This window comes from Strongylocentrotus purpuratus, unplaced genomic scaffold (assembly GCF_000002235.5).
Source record: "Strongylocentrotus purpuratus isolate Spur 01 unplaced genomic scaffold, Spur_5.0 spur5_scaffold_11, whole genome shotgun sequence".
Classification (NCBI taxonomy): Eukaryota; Metazoa; Echinodermata; class Echinoidea; order Camarodonta; family Strongylocentrotidae; genus Strongylocentrotus; species Strongylocentrotus purpuratus.
In genome coordinates this window covers 23,982,343-24,002,042 of record NW_022145596.1, presented here as the reverse complement: position 1 = coordinate 24,002,042, position 19,700 = coordinate 23,982,343, and the positions used below count along the sequence as shown (strand labels likewise).

Below are 19,700 nucleotides of genomic sequence, written 5' to 3'. Positions count from 1 at the left end.
CTTTAAAGTGACCAATCCCTAGAAGAAGAAAAAAACCATGTATACAACATGCAGGTAGAATGTATAACATCAGACTTAAAAATTGTTTTACCTGATATTCTTGTTTTTTGTTGACAAATTTGGTTACATGTACTCCTACAGTAGTCACACAAAGAAAATTCACTACAATGTTCAACTGATAATTATGGACAAATTATATATTGATATAAAGATTTTCTCTTGAAAAACATGAATAATTTGCTGAAAAATCATATAGATATCATGGAAAGGCGTAAAATGCTTTGTGGATAGCTGTTTTTTTTTGCATGTGACATCACAAATCTTGATGCTCTACGGAGGACTGCTGAAGGCAGAAAATCTGGATCTCAAAATTAACATTCTTGAGAGATGATTACTGCGGGCCCCAAACATATTTTGTAGAGGGAAATTGTTATATTTGATCAGCAAGGCTTCCCCTTCGCAATGATATTTATTTTGCATCAATTCAAAACACTTTTGATTCTTTGGGTGACTACTTTTAATGACTTACTTCTTACCTTTTATTTGTTTCATTTTATTTGTTTCATTTTATAAAGATACAGGACAGAATTTAGAATGTGATCTTTATGTGCGGCTATTTCCCTCCAGACTCAACATAAAAGTACATGCAGTTACGCCTACTAAATATTATTGCCATTTAACACACACGGCCATCACATATAAAATTTAAAAATAGAATAGAACTACAATTCACATAATTATATCTCATAAAGAAAGGATGAATCAGAATGGCTGAGGGGTAGAAATTTGACTTCATCAAGAGTTTTAGTGGGATAATGAATTAACCTTTTTGGGGTAATTCATCGCTCCTGCAATATGAGTCAGTGTGAGAGGAAAGTAGGTTATTTGAAGATGCTATATCTGTATTTGATTATTTTCCCAACGTACACAACTTGCAAAATTCAAGCTTTTCTGTTGCTTATTAGGATCTACATTGTAGATGTCTTATGCGTTATCAACATAATTTATTATTAAAACAAATCTAAAGTAGATTCTCATTTCTCACAACCCCAGGATTAACTCGCTCATTTAGGAATCAGACTTTCTTCAAATGAATTCAGGCAATTTCTGACAAATATGGACACAACAAGTCATTTATTATTTAGATGACCATGTGAATAATGTATAAGATCTGAAAGTAAGTGGCATACCGGTACTCCTACAACCTCTGTCAAACAAGAAGCCTGCCCAATGGATCAAATCCTGTCATATTGATTATAAATCAACCGCCAACCAGATCACTTAGTGAGAAGATAAACAAATTTACTATTCAACCTCTGACAATACTAATTATGACCAATTCTAATGGGCAGTGAGTCATGCATTCTTCACACAATGCACCCTGCATAATGACTTTCATTGTATTTGACAGGTTGCTTAATAATGAGATTGTATGAATATCATTTGGGCCATTGATTGGGTTTTGACTTTCCGGTCGTTAGGTTGGAGTAATCCTGTCAGATCTTATGAATAGAGGCTAAGGCTCATTGGTTTTTATTTCTTTTTATCACAAAGGAAATTTCATTAAAGGATTGTTTGAATGTGGTGGCCAGTGGGCAAAGCTATTAACATTTTGATGTACATTGTGTTCACAGTTAAGTATGTGGAAAATGGAGATGAGTGAACAATTGTAATTTAGGTGTTTACAATATTTTCTTTAATAGTTTGGTTGAATATATAGAATCTAGATATCACTAGAGACTGCCTTTAGTTTTTTGCCTAAAAATTGAAAAAATTGAAAAAAGTGTAGATTTCTATGTACAGTGTACATATACATTTAATGGGTTTTCCCCCACTTTGAATACTAAATTTCAGAAATATTTTGTTTGTAGACTTACATGTACATACAGACCTATAACAGCAATTTTGTAAACTAAGAATGAGAAAAGAAGAATTAAAAAAAAGATGGAGATAAAAGGGTAAGGGACAGGAAAAGAAAAAATTTAAACATTATAAATAGGCAGATCGAAATAGAGAGAGAGAGAGAGAGAGAAAGAGAGAGAAAGAGAGACACGAGACAGAAACAGAGAGAAACAGAGACAGAGTGAGAGAAGGGGGAGAGGAATAAAAGGAGAGGATAAAAGGAGAAAGAGAGGGAGATGAAAAGAATAAGAAACAAGACATTAAGAGAGGTTTGTATTATGAATAGGCAGAGAGAGAGAGAGAGGGGGGAGGAGAGGTAGTAGGCAGAGAGAGAGAGAGAGAGAGAGAGATAGGAGGAGAGGAGTAAAAGGAGAAAGAGTATATGAATCATAATGCAGGGAAAAATAGATTCAATGTTAATATCTCCTGTTTTGAACGAGATATATTTTACAGGCCGATTTGCTTAGAATGCTCCGTAGCTTGATCCATGTAAATTAATAGGAAGTGACATAGAGTATGTTATGAACAAAATCCTTAAGCGATGACTCATAGATCGGAAGTACTCTTCAACCTGGGAATTTTTGTAAGATCTTGTTTGGATTTGTTGATGAATTGGTCTTTCTACCTCATCTCAATTTCCTCTTCCTCTAATATCGTTTTTCCTTCTTCTTCTTGTACATTTCTCCTCAATATGATAATGATAATAATGGTTTATTTATTTTAAAATATGCATTGCACAGCCCAGGGACATGAACAAATATTCAATATTTTAAGATTGTATTCCTCATCTTCTTTACTCATTCTTCCTGCACCTATTCATTTTCTTAACCATTCATTATTTAAAGTTGAAGTCAAACTATTAAAGATAAAATTCATATTCTTTTTATTCATTACCATGAGTTGGTTATGGTCCAACCTTTAGTACTTTTATACATTTTTAAATATCTTGTGAAAATTATTTAATATTGATATTTACTATCAATGCACTCTTATCTAAATTATACATGTATTTTAGTTTAGTTTGAAATTTTAGTGGAATTTTGTTTCTTCTATAATCTGACACTTCATACCAATATAGACCTATGTGGATATTGTACACTGTAATTGTGCATTGTGTGCATTTCAGTTGCAGAATTTACTCTCCATCATTATATGTACTATTATTATTTATACATATAAGCCAGTGTGGCCTCTGATACTAGATAATGAATACAATGACAAGCACAAACATGGACAAACACTTAATAATTATTGATTAGTTATGGTACAATTTAAAATGCTAGTAGACATTAATGTCATTATAATTTATTCATTGATTGATTTTTATTCACCAAATATAAAAATATAATACATGAAAACAGGACAAAATCATTTCAGAAGGATCACCCTTTATTGGTAATGAAATATTCCCTGTAGGAGCCAGGCCCTATTTTGCCTTTTCATATAATGCTATAGTTACAGGGATCATTTAACAATGTTAATTCTGAGATGCACGGCCCTACATGCTATCAGTGTCTGTGATATGGTGCAATATTGAAGCCCTAAAAAAATTGCGCTTTAAAATGATCAAGAAGTTCCTCAAAAAAGTAAAAATCTTTGAGTGACCAGTTTTACCATACTCGTTTTCCCCAATAGACTGTAGTGTAAACGGTTTTCAAAATTTGTAATTCCAATCATAACTATCTTGATAATCAGACAGGTGATCGGCTTGTAAAAGTCATGGGATTTCTGACTGACCTAAAGGTTTATAATTATCATTGCAGCATGAGCTAAATCCAGGATTTTGTTTTAGAATCTGAGACAAAGTTACCAGATCCCTTTAAACAGAAATCTATGATCTCATGTGTGATGGGAATTATATGAAAACCATATCATCTATATGGAGCCAGAAGGGTGTTAACTCTCTATAAAATGATATGACTTAATGCCCTTCCGGCTCCAAAGATGATAGTATCTTGACATGGGCTCATTCTCCGCTCCCTCTTCCATGTCTATCCACATTTCCTCTTTTTCCTTCCCTTTTTCCTTCCCTTTTCCTCTCATCCTATCGCATATTTAATCATTCACCCCTGTCTGCTTTGTGGAGTGCATGTGTGCAAACAATGAGATAGAGACAGGCAAGCACCTAAAGTCTCCCTCCACACACAAAGAGAACAAAGGACTCCTTTTTCACTCTTCACACAACACTGGGCTGCTTGGCCAGACATATTATTAATTAGTCTGTATTTGCAGACCATTGTTTGGATAGTTTCATTGTGTGCAAGATCTAATAGATTATTCATATTGAACAGAAGAAAACCTTTGTATGGTGGTAATGTTGGTTGATGCTCCCTTTCCCCCTTTTTTCTTGGCCAGGCATATTATTAATTAGTCTGTATTTGAAGACCATTATTTGGATAGTGGTATTATGCAAGGTTTAAATAAATTATTCATATATTATGGAAACAGAAGAAAACCTTTGTATGGTGGTAATGTTGGTTTGCGCTCCCTTTCCCCCTTTTTATCTTGGCCAGACATATCATTAATTAGTCTCTATCTCAGACCCTCCTGTGAAAAGCGACATCCCTCCCTAAGATTGTAATGTCAGATTGTGGCTTTGAAAGATATGAAACATTTGTGTGGTTGCAATATGAGGGTGATGCAATGACTAAAGAAATGTTATCTTTATCATCATACTGGTAACCACCAATGAATTGTCAAAAAAGACGTTTTGGAGACGGTGATAGATCACTGGTGCCCCAGGATATCAGAACATGCATAATACAGATAGTGTTTATGTTACGTTAAAGGTACCATGTCCCTTTTGCAGCCAACCTCAAATGCTGTAGAACTTTCCAGGAATTATGAATGTGTATGTCCTATCTGTGAAATTTAAACGTTAGCAGTGTCCTCATATTCAAATTATGCAAGGAAACTCGTTTACTTGCTAGACTTTACTGTCAGACACTATTGAGTGACTGACTGGCTTTTTTCTTCTTTGGTAAAAAATACATGAAAAGACTTGTAAAGGGTACATGAGCATTTGTCTACATCAATAACCCACTTCTTGTGATGGCCAAGATTAAACTGATTGAATCTTTGCGCAGCATAAAACGTATGACCATTCAGTACAATTGTCTGAAAATCAAGACTATTACTTTTGGGCTCTATAGCCCTAAAGTCGATTTGACAACTAATAGTCGTTATTTTCCCACTTGAAGACGTTTTCAGGCCCACCTTTTTTAGGGAAGTTCTAAATTAGTATTATCTTTCAAATGCAGTTGGAATTTAACTTTTTCATTTTTTTGGCCTGCAAATGGGACATTGTACCTTTAATGAGGCCCATATTCATGTATGTTCATTATTGAATATTTTGTTTATCATAAATAAAGGAATCAATTTAATTTTATACACATAATCTGCTTATTATTTATATGAGAATCAATTTAATATTATACAAATATTACATGCTTGGGAGTTCAATATACAAAAATATATATGAACTGACAAACCCTGAATTTCCTGTAGTAATGTTGCATTTTTCACAGATTTTAACATCAATTAGATCACTTTTGATAATTCAATTTGATGTCTGTAACATTCTGTGAGGGAAAACATGTACCTTTCAGCAAAAATACATTCCCTTTTTTCTGCCTGTACACTAATTCGTAAAATTCAATATTGATTAGACGTTGAAAACTGGTATGGAGTTGAGCCCTCTCCTCAAGAATTCTTGTACGTTTCTTTGAAATATAATGGCTTTGTAAAAATTTAAGTCATCTTAAAGAAGATATCTACAGTAAAATAAATAGATCAGTCCTCATGAACAAATATTTCCTGACTCCTTGTCACAAGGCTTACTATACCCCGACCAAAGATGGAAGGGATGGCATCTTATTCCACGCATGGCTTAGCCGCCAGCATGCTCATCCCCGCGCCCATTCAGCGGCGGCGAAGGAGTGAGGAGTCTGGGGGCCGTACGTCCTCTTCCCATCTCCCATCTCCCGTGTCTTGGCCGTATTGATTTCACATGCAGGCTGTTACCACACAAAACACTGATTAGGAAAATGGGATCGTAGCTGAGCAGGGGGAGATGAACTAGTTTATAAATACAAACCCTGTTTCCCCCTCATTTTATTAGATTATTCTAGTATAATAAATACCCTTTTTTAAGTTCATGAACTATTTTTTTTTGGGGGGGGGTGGGGGAGGGGCTGATTTGCTCTAGTATTCTCATTATGTTACAATTGTTTTCTTTTTTAATCAGAATTCTTTCAAAGCTTTTGAGCTTAATCACTCCCACTCTTATATTTAAAAAAAATACATTTGATACCTGTGAAGGAAGGAAAATCAGTTGTATTTAATTCTTTTTAGGAAAGGCAGAGAAAATTGCACTGATTGAAGTACCATTGATTAATCATAGAAATTAATTTCTTGCTATTAAAAAAATATATTTTTGAGAAAAAAACTAATTTCAAGAAAAGTGTTAAAATCTAATTTAAGAACTTATCAATCCAGTGTTTTCTGAATATATATGAATATAATGCAGGTAATTGCTTTATTATTATTACTACCCATGGCTACCCAAAAAGGTTAATGAGAAATCAAATATTCGTTAAAAATATTTGTTTTTAAACCATAGAGCCAGTTGTATTTAGTTTATCAAAGTCCCAAATTTAGGTATTTTTATACATACAGGTCTGGTCTAGATAATTGATAATTTCTTTTTTTTCCAGTATGATGTAGTGGTTTTCTTCTGGTGCATGTATTCTGTCTGTCATACACCACAGTAAATGTTAGTAGCCTATATACTCACCAGAGAGAGCATGCACGTTTTAAAATAGTCACAGAAGAATCAAAAGTGTTTTGAATTGATGCAAAATTCATATCATTGCAAAGGGGGAAGCCTTGTTGATCAAATATAACAACTTCCCTCTTTAAAAAATGTTAATTTTTGAGATCCAGATTTTCTGCCTTCAGCGGTCCTCCGTAGAGAGTTAAGATTTGTGACGGCACATGCGAGACACAGCTAGCCACAGTGCAATTTACGCCTTTCCATGATATCTAGATGATTTTTCAGCAAATTATACATGTTTTTCAAGAGAAAATCTTTCCATCCATATATAATTTTTCCATAATTATCAGTGGTTGTGAATTTTCTTTGGGTGACTACTTTAAGCAGTCTGCAATTCAAGACTAGAGTGACTGAGTATGATCCAGCAAAGCGCCAGCGGACCAAGACATTGGCTCGGAGACGTTGTCCGACCAGAGAGAGCTAGCAGAATAATAAATAAGCTCGTTCACGTTTCCCATATTGCATGCATATTGCCTTGATATCGTACTTGGGCTTGCTTTGTCCCCCCAAGGGATAATAGAGGCTGAAATAGGATATTCTGTTTTTCCAATATCTCACCCAATACTGTGATGGATTAGAATAAACAAAAATATTTTTAACATAATCAGACAAAAAAAAAAATTGCGGTTATTCTAGGATTATGTTCAGATGTCAATGTCCTTATTTCATAGTTTTATTTTAATATTTGTAGGTTTTGTACTGGGTTTCTACTAAAGCTTACAGTAAGCTCTATATGTATTCCCTTAGTATAATTGTCAAAAAAAATATTTTTGTTTTGTTTTATTTTCAATATTTTGATATTCATTCATCCACCATGGATATACAGGCCTAAATGTACATGAATCATAACATATATGTTTTCAAAATAATTCAGTTTCAAATAATAATAATAAAAATAATAGCTAGTTCTTATATAGCACTTCTCAGGATCAAAGGCCCTCTCCAAATGCTTTACAGATATATATATATTATTACCCCGGTCATCGGATTCAAATAGTTCATTCTGTTACTTTGTCAATGTAACATTCTGTAAAAATAATTATTTAGAAAGATTATAGAATAACAAGAAATGAAAGGATTATCAAGATCATTTGATTGGACATTTATCTTCCTTTATAAAAACGTCAAAAGAAGACTCCCAATACAAGGAAGTCAGTTTGCAAAATATGTAAAGAAGGGTCTGAAATATCTGGCCTATAGACCACCACTCACAAGCCCTCTTTAGTAGCTGCTGAATGACATCCATTTATGCAAACTAATTACGCTGGACTCCAGTCGTGTTTACTTTTTATGAAGATGTCTTGTACTGAGCCCCAGAAGTGTGTTAATTGTTAACTATACATGCACGTACAGAAAAATATAAACATTAATATTAGAAGCTACAATGTAAAACCCTTATGGATCTTACTAGAAAATATAGTCTTCTTGCACATAAGTTACCGTATATGGGCTTGAAGCCTTGAAAAATGTCAAAATCTGAGTCTGTCCATGCAGACTAGCACCTGACATAGCGCTCAAATCGGTCCATAGTCCATCAGGTGGTTTCAATAGCCCCCCCCCCCCCCCCCAGCTACCCATCCCTATACCATCTCACATATCATAATGAAATACCCCCATCATATGGCCTGCTGTTTTGATGGAGATGCTCGTGAATACTGTTTCATTAGCACAAGTGTCATTGCCCGAGGATGCTAGAGACTTCGTGTCAAAGCTAATCAGGCGCCAGTCCAACGGTATGACCGCCCCCAGTGGCCTATACCATCCCATCGATGACCTGCTGAATATTTTGATTCTGTTTGGATTTAAAACGGCTTCAGGGTAGATGGAGAAATTCCCCTTTCTTCCACCGTCTTCATTCTTGGGAAATTATCTATTAGCACCTTCTTATTCCATCTTATTAAATTTGGTTCTTGTTTACCATTTTCTGAAAATTATTTCAGAATTACTGCCTGCATCCACAAATTCTGTAGACTGAAAATTACTTTCTTCTGTCTTCTGGATGCATTGTCATTTATACTAGCATCTTTGTCATCCAAGTATTCCTTGCAAGCAGGAAAAATTTGTTATGGGATTATTATGGTTATTTCATGCACCTGTGAATGTATAATACCATCTAGACGATTATGACTTATTCATTATTAAACAAGTTCTCTTCCTTCAGCATCACTCATTTCTCGTGCACCTTTCTATCTGACTTTTTGTATTTTCCTTTTACACTGTTTCTGCAATCTTTCTTTCTTAATATTATGCAGTCTCTGAATAACACTTTTCAAAATTTTTCCCTGCCTGGAGGATCGGTTTTGTAAAAATCAAATTCTGGATGGTGGAGGCTTGAGGGGACTTCGATGGTCTTCTGTTAAAATCAAGGCCAGTGGTATTCCCTTGTGGGGGGGGGGGGGGGGGCGCAAGACGCAACATTCAAGAGAACATAGGGGCTAAGCAGGGATAATCAGATTTGTATTCTACCGACATACGTTGCATTCTGTAATTTGAAAACTATTGACTGCACAGGCAAGTTCAAGTTCCTTTTTCCATTCTCTCAATCGGAAAGGGAGAAAGAGACTTAACGTTGGTTACAACTAATGTTTAAAACGATGAGCATTTGTGGCTGGTCAATCTGCAGATTGTATGATTGTAAACAGCCAAACAGAGAGTGAAAAATGGCCGTATACTGCAATGTATGCTATATGTATTAAAGCTCTTGGAGTTACAATACTATGATAATTAGGTAGATGAAACAACTTCTTTTCTTAGGGGATCCAGCTAGGGTACTTGCACTGAATATTATTATTACACTGACTTTAAATGAGCTGCTTTGATGATCGAGTTCTTCAAGCATGGAAGGAATACTTTTGCCTACCCGTGATGAATGGAATAATTAGTGGACTTAATCACAGCATGCCTCTAGTCAGGTTCATATGACATTGTGATAACTTTAAGTTTAGATCGTGGTTTTAAACGTTAAAGTTATCTTGTAGTTACGGACCTTGTGAACGCACTCATGGTTACAAAACTTTAGGTTGACTCTAAGTTACAAACCACATCCAATCAATCTTAAGGTTAGTGCAGTAGCTACAAGCAGCAGATACGGGGGGTGGGGGGGGGGGGGGGGGGTTCTCACTCAAAGTTATGCTTTTAGTTAAAATGAATGCTTCTTCAGTTTATAGTTTACAATTTTGAATACTAATTTTTGTTCGGTCAAGTGTGAACCCTCGTCGTTGTTAGTGTATCGTTGTTTATAACTTGAAGGGTTATCAAATTTCTAGTTCAAAACTATGACAACCCGGTGTCATGTGAACATAGCTTCTGATTGTCTGTCTCCCCATGAGGCTGATACAGCAAAGTTAATCACCAGCACCATTGATCATTATATGCCCATTTCACATTGAAGATCTTACCCGGGTCAGCCTACGGGTTGACCCAGAGCTGTCAGCAGGTGGCTTCCTGCCAGTGATGAATGGTATCATGAGTGGAATTAATATTTGTATGCGCCTCCCAATTAAGCTGTATCTCCTCATGAGGCAAATAGAGGACACTTAATCTCATTGACAATTATATGCCACTTTCACATTGACCATCAGATCTGATAGGAATTGGTACTACATGTAAGCAGCATGGATGCCTGTTGTCAGATACAGAGTTTTTTGCATAATGTGTTTGAATTACATCAATCGTTTTTTAAATAAGGTCAAAAATTATATTTAGAGGAAAAATGTATAATTTCCATAAAAGCTAAATAGACTGGTTTACTGACGTATTCAAATTGTGCGCATACTGTTAAAAAAAGTCTTGACAATCTGAAAACTTGCCTGAGGCTTGCCAAAATACCAATAAATAATTTAATGAACTGATTTCCAAATATTGTAGTTCGTTCATTAATAACAGGCAAATGGAATACCTCATCACTAGGCTGATCCCCATGAAAGAAACATCCATGAATGTGAATATGTTTGTCAACTGGTGTATTAGGTGTGTGGCAGAGTTACCATACAAGATGATTGATTCTATTTGGTTCAAAACCATGTGAAAGGAGCCATCTTGAATTAGTATATTCCACACAAGTCTAACACATAAACTCTCAGATTATCATTGCTCCAATAGGAATATGATGTTCCCAGGGTCCCTTTGCATCCCTCGCTCATCTTGCCCTCCTAATCAATCATAAATGCTAATCATTGCTGCCCAGATGAAACTAATACACGCCCCGTGGCAAACCTAATGATGTTTTCATTACTGCATATCAATAAATTTGTATATTTATAATGTACATGTTAACTGTAAGTCGATCCCATTGTAGAAAATGAGGATCATTCCTGCACTCCTGCTGGACGTAGTGGTTAGCAGATACAGTTAGCTTTTTAATAGAATATTTTGTATTTTTTAAAATATGGACCAAAGAGTGTGAAAACCACACGTCTGTTCTACACCTCTTCTTGCTTCTCGAGAGCTATCTTCCTGGGCTCCACTCAACCAGATAATTTTCATTTCGGCACATTTGCCACTCTCCACCCAGGTGTTAAATGGGTACCGGTGGGAAGGAATTCCTTGAATGCTGTAAGTGCTGAAATTAGCTGCCTAGCAGAGCCAGGGTAATAGTTGGAGCGCCTTGAGCACCATGCATAGTGGATAACTGGATATGTGCGCTTTATAAATATCCAATATTATTTATTGTCATTTCAGTTTCATTCCTTATTGTAATTTTTTAAATATATATAAAGTATGTTCACATGGCGTACCTCAATTATATGTCCTGTAGGTACATTTATATGTATAATTTTGTTTGCAATTACTCAAACCAGGGCAGGGTTTCATGAAACTGCCATATGTCCAAGTTTGCCAACAACCCACGAAAACAAGTTTATCAAATCAACAAGCATTTCAATGGGATGTCTTCGGACTTGTGTTTAAGATGGTTTAGTGAGACAATGCCCTGGTTCACTTAGCAATCATCCCTTGTCTCCTCCCATCTCTCATCCTTCTCACTTTCTTCTCTCATCCATCTCACGTTCTTCTCTTGTTCTTCTCTCGACAGATCCACTCCCTACAGGGTTTCTTCAAGGATGACGATGTCTTCATAGCCTACGGGCAGGAACGCTTCTGCCATGACGATTTTGAACTTGCCATGGACGGTAAGTATACCACTCCAATATGCGGGAGGGCGGGCATAGATCCGTCCAGACCATCTAGCCCAAAAATATTAAAGAGAATTATAGGTTGAGTTCAGGGGAGAGGTAAAAAATAATTTGTGAGTGTTATCATTGTTATTATGCAAGTGTGGAAGAACATCAGAGCAAAAATGTTCCCTGAAAAGCATGCATGGCTCTTCAAATGCCTTTATATTCTCAATATGACAAGTAATAGCTTTGAAATGAGGCCCAATTCTTATGCCACATTTTTATGTGTACAGTGCTTGTTACTTTACCAAGACTGGGTCAAATTTCTTATCATTTTGATGACTCCAGAACCCAGCAGTACACACCAATACTTATAAGTTACATGAACAACTTTTTCTGATCGATTCCACACCATTTCTTTCACAGTGCAATCGCATGACCAGAACTCAACTTTATCTTTAAGGATGATAACCCCAAAAAGAGAATGATTTTTGCTTCCGGTCAGAATGCAGTAATTTCATGAAAATGTGGAAAATTACTTGCAGCATTTTGTCCATGTCTTGAATTTTGGGGATGCACGTATGTACCCTAGAAGGTATAATCTGAGGCAGGCAGGCATTGAATCTGTCTGAAATATCTTGTCTTGTTCCACTACCCCAAAAATATAAAAGATGATGACAAAATAAGAATGAGTTTTGCTTCAGATGGGAATGCAGCGAATTCATGAAAATGAGAGAAATTGCTTGCACCATTTTTACATGCGTTAATTATTTTGAGATGGCTGTACTGTAGAAGAGTCTAGCGGGCATTGAATCTGTCTGAAATATCTTGTCTTATTCCACTACCCAAAAACATTTAAGGATGCAAATACACTTTTGCCGAAGGTGGGAATGCACTGAATTCATGAAAATGTGGGAAATTGCATAAAGAAGTTTGTTATGTCTTTAAAAAAAATTTGAGATGCATGTATTTGTAGAAGATATAATCTGAGGCAGGCTGGCATTGAAATCTGTTCAAACCATCTTCTGGCAATGGCGAATCTGTAGCCTAGGGTGAAAAGAGAAACAAGGGGAGAAAACATGACAAATACAAATCTTTGCATGTTTGCTGTAGGTGGGAATTAATGTTAATGGAGCAGCCCTCAGGTCAATACATTCATGAAAATTTGGAAACCGTTTCACTATTTTTTTGTCATGTCTCAAATGTTTGATATATATTAGGCCTGGAATCTACAACATGAAATGTCTGAATGCTGAACCCTCAACAAAAATTGAAAATTCTTGTTTTGCCTCATTTGATTTTGCTTCTATTTATTGTATCCTTTGAACATGTATTTAGCATCATCGGAAAGCCTGTCCATTTTTCAGTTAAACTTTGCTTCATTCATGACTATAGTCATGCTTTTATAGAATAGAACAGCACAAGTCAGTTTAGATATATGTGACATAGCTACTTGCCTACGTTGAACAGTATATTAGGATGTTGATTTGAGAGATACGACTAAATGCCGTCACATTATTCACATAAACATTGAGTGTAATTAGCTCTACTACTCCAGATATCATAGCTCCAATTAACTCTGATATTTACATTTCCGACATTAATGAAATGCAGCATCTTGAGAACCCAAAGATCCTTTCTATTCGCTCTTGGGAGTCCAGCTGTCTCTGCGTAAGATGACATTCAGTCGTCGTCTCGTTCCATCCATCGATCTTCCTCTTAATTTGTAACCCGAGTACAGAAATTTGATTCTAAAACGCTGCCTGCCATGGTACTCTTGGCGCGAGTGCTGTAGCCGCTTCGCTGAAATCAACATCGTGTTTAGGCGTACATGTGATTTAGGAGAGCGGCATAATATAAGGCTTGACATTTCTAGCTCATGGAGCCACATTAGGCCTGTCCTCATCAGCTCGAGATAGCCAAATATCCCGCTATTTTAAGTATTCCGATCGCAAATTATCCAGCTAGTTTGCGTCTTCATCAGCCTGCAGCTGCATTTAGCGGGATATTTGGTCGAGATAATCATCCCAAGACATCTTGGGCTAGTTGGCAAAATATCCCGCTATTTGTCCGGTGCTTCTTCAACAGTCAGAAGCCTCGCACTATGCGCGAACGCTGATCAAAATATCTCGAGCTAATTTCTTGAGCTCCAGTTTTGAGTTTCGAGGTTGAGTCTTGAGCTGTTGAAGAGGTGATTTGTAATTTTGGGCTTATTTCCTCAATCAGAAATAGCGGGCTGATCTCGAGCTGATGAAGACATACCTAGAGAGAAACATTCTAGCTCACGGAGCCATGTTGCTCAAAATGAGACTACCTATGAGTGATTTCAATGGGCAGGTGGTCTGCATGTATAAATGTTCCCAGTATATGCTACAAATGAATAATTTTTATTAGAAGGAAAATTCAAAGAAGTATGAAACATTAATTAGTGTAGCATTTAAGATGACTTTTACAGGTAGTTACTGCTTGTATGATATTGAATTTGAAATCATTTCTGTAATTAAATAAGAGTGTATCTTGGCAACAGCAGTGCAATAAAGAGGATAATTCTTAGTAGGGAATTATACTGCATTACATTCATATACTAAATTGTATTTAGTACATTTTTTGTCTATATCTCCAGCACGCATGTATAGCTATTACATTGCAGTTATATGTATTCCCCCTTCTCAGTATCTCCATGACCTTTGACCCTCCTGTGTCCACCATTATGACACACAGTAGTCTATACAGCTTTCTGACTTTGATGATATAAATTAAATCACAGGCAAACTCAGTGCATGTACATGAACAGCGAGAATAAGATATTTAAAAAATCTTTATGAGATAATATAAGTGTTAATTTTGATCTGAAATACCATCTATTTGGGGCTGCAAGGGTGTTGACTCTCCGATAAAGCAATTCATGCCCTAATGGTTCTTTATTATAGACGTGTACCCTAGCTACCATGTATATTCTACTTGAGAATATGCTTGTGCCTTATGGTATGACCTACACTTTGGCTACAGACAGTGCGACTGCTCTCGCAGACGTTCACATCCTCCCTTAGAAATATGGATGAATCAGTGCTGTGCAATTAGGTTGCTCTGACTAACTTTATGACTTGGTCGTTTGAGAGGATGGTTGCTTTATTCATTTATTTATTTATTTATTCAAAGCTCTTGATCTCATTAGCTTTATGCAAGGCAATAACCCCTAATCCCTCGCTCAGAAAAGAAGAAATACAAAATCGGTTCTTCAGCCAACCGATAAGTCGCAATCTTCATGAGATGAAATGACAATGCAGGTGGCATATATACTCTAAGTAGTTTGGGTGAATTACAATATCTTCAACAAATTTCTCATAATGAAGGCGAATACTAAACTCAAAACTCACTGATTTTGTGTAGGCGATTATTGCCTTGAATCTAAGTCACTACTAATTAGGTTGCTTGATATGACCAATTGTATGACATGGTCGTTTGAAAGGATGGTTGCTTTATTTTCAAATTTTTAAATTGTATTAGTACTTGATCTCAGTTGCTTAATGCAAGGCAATTATTCCTTACTAATAAAAGAAGAAATACATAATTGTTTTTTCAGCTAACCGAGACATCGCTATCTTCATAAGATGAAATGACAATGCAGGTGAAATATATACTCTTAGGTAGTTCGTGTGAATTACAATATCTCCAGCAAAATACTCGTAATGAAGGCGAATACTAAAGTCAAACTCAATAGTTTTGTGCTGGCGATTATTGCCTTGAACTTAAATCAGTGCTGTGCAATTAGGTTGCTCTGACCAACTTGATGACATGGTTGTTTGAAAGGATGGTTGCTGTATTTTTTTTAATTTGTGTTAGTTCTTGATCTCATTTGCTTAATGCAAGGGAATTATTCCTCATTCCTTGCTAAGAAAAGAAGAAATACAAAATCTGTTCTGCAGCTAAAAAGATATGTCGCTTTCTTCATAAGATGAAAATGCAGGTGGCATTTTTTTAAGCAGTTTGGGTGGGTTATGATATCTTCAATGAAATACTCATAATGAATGGGAATACAAAACTAGAAGCTCCATAATTTTGTGTATGCAGTAGTAGTGATAAACTCAACATTCAGCATGTTATAGTTACTGTCTTCATGAGATAGCGATGTCATATTAAAGATGCATGCAGTATTGCTCTAATACTAATCCGACCCCACTCCCCCCCCCCAAAAAAAAAAAAAAGAATCACAGGATCTCCAAGTGACATGACCCTCTATCCCCTCCCATAACTCATATCACCTGATCAGAGAACCGCTTCCTCTAAACAATGGCATCCAAATTTTACTTGCATGCAAGTCAAGTTTACCTGTCTTCGTAAGATATGAATTTCATGAGCTGGCCTTTCGTATTGATCTTCCCTTCCCATTTTGTATTGCTAGTAGGAATTTTAGCTGTAGGAGCTAGAGTCATGATTCAATTCAATTATTTCAGTCTTACGATTGGCGCTGGGTGTCTAAACTTGACCTTCCCCTGACCTATTCCCACATGCACCACCCAGCATTTATTGCCACCTAATAGTGGAACCACCTCCAACAATCTCATCCAAAGTGAAATTGCATACAAGTCACATATTTTTCAATGTCATAACTTGATTGTTCTTTGACTGTTAACCCCCATCCACACACCCACACACACACACACACGCAAGCCCTCGACCACCAGACATGATTCAGAACCACCTCCAACAATCTTATCAAAATTATAATCGCATACAAGTCACATGTATATTCCAAGGTCATAACTTGACTATTCCTTGACTGCTTCCCCCTCTCTCCCCTGCCCACACACACGCACATGCACGTTTTCACTTACACACACACACACCCTCACCAGACATGATTACAGAACCACCTCCAACTATCTCATTCAAATTAAAATTGCATACAAGTTGCATATTCCAAGATCATAACTTGACCATTCCTTGACTGCCCCTTGACCGTTCCCAACCCCATCCTAACCCCACCCCCTACACACACACACACACACACACACACACACACAAAACGAGCCCCTCAGCACCTGATAACAAAACCACCTCGTACAATCCCATCCAAATTAAAATTGGCTACAATTCACATATTCCAAGGTTAACGTTTGCCTTCATCCCATCCCATTTCCTACTTCCAGACTCGAAGACGGCTGCGTCCCAGCACGACATCGGGTGATTTTCGTGCAAATTGTCGTCAAACCGAGTTACCTTGATGTTGTTTGTGCAGAAATTTAATTACGCCTTGTCGGCGTGGACGACAAATTAGGCTCCTTACTTCATTGAGAATCGCACAGATGAGTCACGGGAGGGAACATGTCGTTTATTGGATATTTGATTCCTAGAATTGAACGCATAGTGTCAATTATCTAAACTTGGCAGACCTTATCGTCTGCTGCATTGATCAAGTTACAATGGATTCTTTTTTTACCTTAATTTGTGTAACATCAACTTAATAAGTGTCTGGAACAGTGTCCCCAAACAGAATGTATAGCCTACCAGTGGAATGTTTCCTTTCAAAGAGAAATGTGAAGATGATGGCACCATAATGTCTTACTTTATAGATGTAAATGTTATTGAAAAATAATTGAAAATAAAACTGAAAGAACACTACATTTCTTAAAACATGAGTTCTTTTTTATCTTTTATCTTTTTGAACAGAATATTTGCTTGATTTCCGTATGTTCACATGATATAAAATAGTTTCTTTTTGGGGTGTTATATAGGCATATGGATATAACTTACATCAATACAGCTTACACTACTGATGTGTAGATATACTTTTTGACAATATTTTGCCTGTGAAGCAGTGATGCAATGTAAAGGAAAAAATAGGAATTAAATTCAGTTGGGTGGTAAAGGAAAGGGCCACCTTAATAACAAGTTACCTTAGGTAAATCAGAATACCAGGATAAATAGGAAAAAAAAAAAAAAATTCTGCTATTGGAAATACGTAAAATTAGGGATTTTGGCAAAGTGGTTGTCAAATACAAAATGAGAATTATTGGAAAGTCTAGAAATATGATTGTTATCTGGAGTTGCACTTGCAGGTTGATTTGACATACTGTATACTGTGAAAAGATATCTTGTCTGGAAAACAAGAGTGAGATGAGAGAAAGGGGAAAATATCCACAAAGATACACATGTGCTTGAATCATCGTCAATTTATGAAGACATTTGTCAAGGAGCTATTTCCCACGGAATCATATTCCAAATTGGCTTTCTTGTTATCGTGTCATATGATGACATCATAATGCTGCCATGACTCAAAGATGTGTAAGCATAGAAGATGATGGAGGCAGGAGTGAGGACTCAACTCGTTCTTTTTACGGAGCTTTAAAATCAGCAGCGAAACACGAGCGGGTTGTACGTAAAGCACAAAGTCTGATGGTTATGACAGGCTCATGCGATTTTCCGATCATTAATTTTAAGCAGGGAAATCTGTCAGTGTTGATTCTCATCAGGCAGGCTGCAGAAAGACGCCATGCCCTCGTGTGTGTGTGTGTCTGCCGGCGCATCTGATGTAGACACCCTTAATTGTATGTGTGTAGCTTGGTAGATGATGGGAGTAGTCTGCTGGAACAGACTCTAATTTGATGCTTTAAACACAATTCCATAAAAGTCTTAAAGCCACACTGCACTACTCTATAGATACTTGCTCCCTCTATATAACAAACAATGCGTAGTCTGTGACCATTGGTCCCCCATGATCCTCTTTTTCTTATGTTAATTGAGAGCTGATTTGATGAGATAACCACCTGTCCAGTGACTTTGCAGGGTAGTCTAATCCCTCCTGTTCACTAGATGGGCTTTAAGCTGAGCTGAACTCTGTCCGGCTCCTTGTCAGAGGCACCCACAGCACAGGGCTTATGGGACTGCAGTCTCTGTATAGTCTCCTAGCCCAAAGACCCTATGTTATGCATTACGAATCACAAGGGTTTCTGCATGTAGCCCAACTGCACTAGTTTGGCCAGGAGGGATTAGACCTCCCTGCATGGTCACTGCCAGGTGGTTATCTCATCAAATCAGCTCTCAATTAACATAAGAAAAGGGGGACCATGGGGGACCAATAGTCACCAATTAGGCATTGTTTGCTATATAGAGGGCGCAAGTAGCTATTAGTAATGCAGCAGGGCTTTAAAGGGGCAATTTTGAGAGCATCCACAGGGAAATCATTTGCTGACCTGAATGAAATAGAGGATGCTGGGAGAGTTCATGGTCCTATGGTTACGCTGATGGGGGAGTGGAAGCGCTCCTGATCAAGGATATTGGGTGCTAAAATTAGTCAATGATTGACAAGCGGAATATTGGTGAGAAGAAAACATATGGGAAATGTACAGAGTTCAGTATCACAGGCAGTAATGTTAAGGTCTGCTATGATAACATGCTAACACAACGTAATGTTGGATGTTTTTAGCTAGGACTGTTTGTCTCTGTCTTTTATGTGTACTTGTAGTAAGTATTCTCACTGAGGAGCCTTGTGGGGTATTGTTTCCATTATGACTTTGGGAAGAACAGTAAGTTTTATGTAAACCCTCTGCCCCTCCTCCTCCCCCTTAAAAAAAATACATGAAATTAAAATCTCTTGGAAAATTGTATTTAGATATCCTAGGACACAGTTTTTTTTTATAATGGGGGGGGGGGGGCGGCTAAATAGCAAAATGGTTTCACAATTTAAAGGTGCTAACAAAACCCTTCGGCTGCTGGAACTAAAATAACCTATTAAAAATAGATATGTTGCAGATATTCAAACACATTTCTAAACCAAAGAACTGGTAAATATACACACAAAAAGTATGATTTTTCAGCACCCCCCCCCCCCCCAGGGGCTCCCCCTTGAC

The 19,700-nt window shown here is 36.8% G+C and overlaps 1 protein-coding gene across 1 annotated transcript in view; it reads left to right on the top strand.

Moving 5' to 3' along the window:
- Nucleotides 1–19,700, top strand: part of LOC587664 (serine/threonine-protein kinase DCLK1) — a 42,322-nt gene that overhangs the window by 8,299 nt on the left and 14,323 nt on the right. Inside the window, exon 3 of the mRNA XM_030980931.1 lies at nt 11,769–11,865. Coding sequence (XP_030836791.1) covers nt 11,769–11,865 — 97 coding nt within the window. The remainder of the gene's footprint in view (nt 1–11,768; nt 11,866–19,700) is intronic.